At 42.3% G+C, this 6,332-nt stretch overlaps 1 protein-coding gene across 1 annotated transcript; it reads right to left on the reverse strand.

Moving 5' to 3' along the window:
* Window positions 1–271: 271 nt before the first annotated feature.
* LOC110275685 (uncharacterized) lies at window positions 272–1,995 on the reverse strand. The gene is made up of 3 exons (XM_021131892.1): window positions 1,885–1,995; window positions 940–1,392; window positions 272–325 (listed from the first exon to the last, which is right to left on the reverse strand). The coding sequence occupies exons 1-3, from the start codon at window positions 1,993–1,995 to the stop codon at window positions 272–274; spliced, it is 618 nt and encodes a 205-aa protein (XP_020987551.1).
* Between the last annotated feature and the right edge of the window lie 4,337 nt (window positions 1,996–6,332).

A 6,332-nucleotide genomic window follows, 5' to 3' on the forward strand; every position in this document is an offset into this window, starting at 1 on the left:
CCATGTTGCCCAGATAATGCTTGAGTCTTTGTCCATTCACTGTAAAAGTCCTCTCTGACCTTTCATCCATGATTTTGATGTGTCCATATGGTGAGACTTTTGTGACAATGAAAGGCCCGGACCACCTCGATTTGAGTTTTCCTGGGAACAGTCTCAATTTGGAATTGTAGAGGAGTACTTGCTGCCCCTTTTCGAAATCCCTGGGTGTAAGATGCAGGTCATGTCTCCTCTTTGCATTCTTTTTATATATCTATTTTCATAGGCTAGTGACCTAAATTCCTCCATCTCTTGCAGCTGCAAGATCCTCTTTGCACCAGCAGCAATGCTGTCAAAGTTTAGTATCTTGATGGCCCAGAGAGCTTTGTGTTCCAATTCTAGTGGTAAATGGCAAGCTTTCCCATAAACCAGTTGATATGGGGACATTCCCAGTGGTGTTTTGAATGCTGTTCTGTATGCCCAAAGAGCATCATCCAGCTTCTTCGCCCAATCCTTTCTTGATGCATCCACAGTCTTTTCCAGAATCCTCTTTAGCTTTCTGTTGGATATCTCCGTTTGTCCACTTGTTTGGGGATGGTAAGGTGTGGCTACCTTGTGTTTCACCCCATATCATAGGAGAAGAGCCTCTAGTGGTTTGTTACAAAAATGGCTCCCTCCATCACTAATGAGGGCTCTTGGGACTCCGAACCGGCTGAAGATATTCTTCCTGAGGAAGTTCATGACCACTTTGTTGTCATTTGTTGGGGTTGCAATGGCCTCTACCCATTTGGACACATAATCCACTGCTACCAAGATATACTTGTTTGAATATGAGGTTGGGAATGGTCCCATGAAATCTATTCCCCACACATCAAATACTTCCAGTTCCAAAATGAAATTCTGTGTCATGGCATTTCTTTTGGGCAAGTTCCCAGATCTTTGGCATTCATTGCAGCTCCTTACCAGTTCTTTGGCATCCTTGAAAAGGGTAGGCCAAAAGAATCCACTTTGTGACACCTTTGCTGCAGTCCTGTCCCCTCCAAAGTGGCCTCCGTAGCAAGAGCCGTGGCAATTCCATAGTACCTCTCGTCCTTCCTCTTCTGAGACACATCTTCTAAGGATATCATCTGAACACTTCTTGAAGAGATAAGGCCCGTCCCAGACAAAGTATTTTGCATCATTCACGAGCTTCCTCTTTTGATGTTTATTGATCCCTGGAGGTAGAGCCCCAGTTGCCTTGAAGTTGGCAATGTCTGCAAACCATGGGGCTTTGTGCACTGTCATTAACTGCTCATCAGGGAAGAGCTCGTTCACACTCATAGCATGTGTTCCTCCTTCCTCATGAGGAATCCTGGATAGGTGATCTGCCACCTTGTTCTCCACTCCCTTCTTGTCTCTGATTTCAATATCAAACTCCTGCAATAATAAGATCCATCTTATTAGTCTTGGTTTTGATTCTTGCTTGGCAAATAAATATTTAAGTGCTGTGTGATCTGTAAAAACAATGACTTTAGCACCAATGAGGTATGATCTAAACTTGTCAAATGCAAAAACTATGGCTAGCAACTCCTTTTCAGTAGTGGTATAATTTCTTTGAGCATCATTGAGGACCTTGCTAGCATAGTATATTACATGGACTAAGTTATTTTTCCTCTACCCTAACACTACCCCTACTACAAAGTCAGATGCATCACACATCAATTCAAAGAGTAAGTTCCAATCAGGTGGGGAGATGATAGGGGCAGAGGACAATCTTTCTTTCAAATGCTCGAATGCCAACATGCAGGTTTCATCGAAGATGAATGGTGTATCTGATACAAGGAGATTACTCAAGGGCTTAGCTATTTTTGAAAAATCTTTAATAAATCTTATGTAAAAGCCAGCATGCCCTAAAAAGTTTCTAATTGCCTTGACATCACTGGGTGGAGGAAGCTTTTCAATAAGTTCCACTTTAGCCCTGTCCACTTCGATTCCTTGGTTAGAAATCTTATGTCCAAGAACTATTCCTCCTGTCACCATAAAGTGACATTTCTCCCAGTTCAAGACCAAATTGGTCTCTTTGCATCTTTTCAATACCAAGGCTAGGTGATTCAAGCAACTAGTAAAAGAATCTCTGAATACCGAGAAATCATCCATAAAAACTTCAATGAATTTCTCTATCATATCAGAGAAGATAGAAAGCATGCAGCGTTGGAAAGTCACAGGTGCATTACATAGCCCAAATGGCATGCGCCTGTAGGCAAACACTCCATATGGACAGGTAAATGAAGTTTTCTCTTGGTCTCTAGGATCAACCACTATTTGGTTATATCCTGAATAACCATCAAGAAAACAGTAATAAGCATGTCCTGCGAGTCTTTCCAACATCTGATCCATGAATGGGAGAGGAAAATGATACTTTCGTGTGGCTTCATTGAGTTTCCGATAGTCGATGCACATCCGCCATCCTGTGACGGTCCTTGTAGGTATCAGTTTGTTCCTCTACCATCCCGTGACGGTCCTTGTAGGTATCAGTTCGTTCCTCTCATTGGGAACCACAGTGATTCCTCCCTTCTTGGGCACAACATGCACGGGGCTGACCCAAGGGCTGTCTGAGATCGGGTATATTACTCCTCCTTGCCAAAGCTTCATAACCTCTTTCTGTACCACTTCCTTCATGATTGGGTTCAGCCTTCTTTGGGATTGAATGGATGGTTTTGCATCATCTTCCAACAGTATTTTATGCATGCATATAGCTAAACTGATTCCCTTCAGGTCAGCAAGGGTCCATCCGATGGCGTCCTTATGCTCCCGCAGCACCTTGAGCAGTTCATCATCTTGATCTTGGCTGAGGCATGAGCTTATGATCACTGGGTAGTTTTCATTTTCTCCTAGGTATGCATATTTGAGAGTGGGTGGCAATGCTTTGAGTTCAACCTTGGGTGCCTATGACTTTTCAGTCTCTTCCTTTGGTGCATCTCGAACATGACTCTCTGCTGTTGCAACATCCTCACTTGATATATACTCCTCCTCCATTGATCTCTCGGGCTTTTCATGCTCTTCTTCTTCAAAACACTCCTGCACTTCTTCTTCAAGTGTGTCTAACCTCATGCATTCCCCCAATTGTTCTGGTGGGTAACTCATGGCCTTGAACACATTGAATGTCATCTTTTCATTATGTAATCTCAAGGTAAGATCACCTTTTAGGACATCAATGATAGCTCCAGCAGTAGCCAAGAACGGCCTTCCCAGAATAATGGAGGTCTTGGCTTCCTCCTGCATGTCCAACACTACAAAATCTGCCGGGAATATGAAGTCTCCTACTTTCACCAACAAATCCTCTACTATGCCATGAGGGAACTTGAACGATCGGTCTGCCAGTTGTAAGGCCATTTTTGTTGGTTTAGCCTCCTCGATCTTCATCTTCCTCATCATTGCTACTGACATCAAATTGATGCTGGCTCCTAAGTCACAAAGGGCCTTCTCTACTGTGATTTCCCTATAATACAAGGGATCTGAAAGCTCCCAGGATCCTTCAACTTCTGGGGTAGTTTGTGCTGGATGATAGCACTACATTCTTCGGTTAGTATCACAGTCTCATTGTTCTTCTAGCTTCTCTTCTTAGTCATCAGCTCCTTCAGGAACTTAGCATAGAGTGGCATTTGTTCTATTGCTTTAGCAAAGGGTACGTTGATTTGTAGTTTCTTGAAGATTTCCAAGAATCTCACGAACTGGTTGTCATCTTCTTTTTTCTTCAACTGCTGAGGATATGGAGCTCTTGAGATGTTCAGTTTTGGCATCCCTTTTTCTTTTTGTGGACTTGAAGTGGGAGTTTAAACTCCATCTTGCTCTTCTCCCTTTTCATTTGAGGCTTCTTCTTGTGGTTTTTGGGAGAGTTCCTTAAGTTCCTTCCCACTCCTAAGTGTTATAGCTTGACACTCCACCTCTTTGCTTGAATTGTTATCATTGCAAAGGTTGTGGTTAGAAAGCTGCTTGAATAGATAACCAATTTGTGTCTCCAGTTTCTTGATGGCAGCATTTTGATTCTGCATGTTTGACTGCACTTCCTCTCGAAATACTTTACTGTTTCGGACGTCTTTGCATACTCCCTCAAGTAAGGTTTCAAGCTTAGAGAGTTTGTCATCAATTGATGGTAGATTGGGATTAGAAGTGGAAGGATGAGAGGTGTTGTTGTGGTTTTGATATGGGTGTGGAGAAGCGTTGTTGTGGGGGTGTTGATATGTCCTCTGTGTGAATTGTTAATGAGCTGCATTGTTGTTGGAGTTGTAACGTCTCTGGTCTTGGCTTTGATTTTGCTGATTCCCCCACCCAAAGTTTGGGTGGTTCCTCCATCCAGGGTTGTATGTTTTGGAGTATGGATCATGGTTCTGTCTAGGTGAATTCCCAATGTAGTTGGCTTGCTCAAGGTTACCCTCTGCTTCTTCTTCAACTCCTTCTTGGATTGTTGAGGAGGTGGTAATTGCTGCCACTTGGTTCCTCTCCATCTTCTTGGTGAGGTCAGCTAGCTGCTTGGTAATGAGCTTGTTCTGAGCCAGCAGAGCATCTACATTGTTTAGATAGTGTTCTCTCTTTCGGAAGCATAGAAGTAGTCATTCTCAGTTACAGTCTCAATTACATCTATGGCTTCTTCAATGGTCTTCTTCTTGTTCAATGAGCCTCCAGAGGAATGGTCTACTGCCTTCTTTGATTCATATGACAAGCCTTCATAGAAGATGTGCAACTGCACCCATTCATTGAACATATTTGGTGGACACCTCCTTGTTAGGTCTTTGAACCTTTCCCAAGCTTCATAAAGTGTCTCCCCATCTTGCCGTCTGAACGTCTGCACTTCAGTTCTCAGCCTATTGATCCTTTGAGGGGGGTAAAACCTTGCCAAAAACTTATTCACTACCTCCTCCCAATTTGTCAGGCTTTCTTTTGGAAAGGATTCAAGCCATTTGGATGCCTTGTCCCTGAGTGAAAAAGGGAACAAGAGCAGCCTATAGACATCCGGGTGGACTCCATTGGACTTCACTGTGTCACAAATCCTCAAGAAGGTGGTCAAGTGTTGATTCGGGTCTTCTTAAGCACCTCCTCCAAATGAGCAATTATTCTGCACAAGAGTGATGAACTGAGGTTTTAGCTCGAAATTGTTGGCATGTATGGTGGGCTTCTGAATGCTACTTGCACAGTTGCCTGGGTTTGGATTGATGTAAGAGCCTAACACTCTTCTATTCTCCCCAGCATGATTTGCTCTACCTCCTCCCCCATGGTTATTAGCCTCTTCTACATGTTGGTTTTCCATGTTGCCTTCCATGTTTAGTTCAAAGTGTTCCTCCTCCTCTTCAGCACCGATTGCACGTTTTTCTCTTGCTTCCCTCCTTAATCTAAGGAGGGTCCTCTCTGGTTCAGAATCGAAGGAAGTTGAAGCCCCGCTTCTTCTCCCTATCATACAACCAACAAGTACAAGCAAGTAACAATATGTACAGATAGTATTGCTGTCAGAATTACTGTTAGTTGTGAGTGATGCAATATATCAAATAGTTAGTGGGTTAGCAAACTGAATGGTAAATAACAAAGAACACAAAAGAGTAGATGGGGAAGGGGAGAGGTTAACTAAGACAGAAAGTAAATTACTCAAACAGAAAATTAAATCAACAAGACAAAAATGCTCAGTCTAGTGATCTCCAAATTTAATCATTGTTGATGCACAATCAATCCTGGCAACGGCGCCATAAACTTGATGCAGGTGGAAACTGTCTCTCAACAAATTTCCTTCAACAAGTGTACCGAATTTGTTGTCAAGTAAAAACTCACAATAGAGTGAGGTCGAATCCCACAGGGATTGATTGATCAAGCAACTTTAATTAGAAGAATGTTCTAGTTGAGCGAATTCAGAATTTGGGTTGAGATTTGCAGAAATTAAAATGCGGGAATGTAAATAACAGAAAAAGTAAATGCTAGAATTAAAGGGCTGAAAGTAAATGACTAAAAGTAAATTACAGAATTGTAAATGGGAATGGGGTGTTTGCTCATGAAAGTAAACACAAAAATTAAAGAGAATGGGTGAGATCAGAATTGGGGAGTTCATTGGGCGCAGGAGATGTTGCAATTATCCGGATCAAGTTCATTTTCATCTCTTCCTCAATCAATGCACTCATTGATCTCCTTGGCAATCTTAATTGATTGAATTACAATTTCTTGCAATTCAATCTCTCAAATCTTGATCAATAGCCAATTCCTTGGTCAATTGCTCATGAGAAGAGATGAAGTGGTCACTGATTATACCACATGCCTTTCCCAAATCAAGTATTGAGAGGATTATAGTCACATATCCATCCAAACCCAATTTGGTCCAGCATGAGAAAGCATTTCTA

The sequence above is a fragment of the Arachis duranensis genome, chromosome 9, assembly GCF_000817695.3.
Source record: "Arachis duranensis cultivar V14167 chromosome 9, aradu.V14167.gnm2.J7QH, whole genome shotgun sequence".
Taxonomy (NCBI): domain Eukaryota; kingdom Viridiplantae; phylum Streptophyta; class Magnoliopsida; order Fabales; family Fabaceae; genus Arachis; species Arachis duranensis.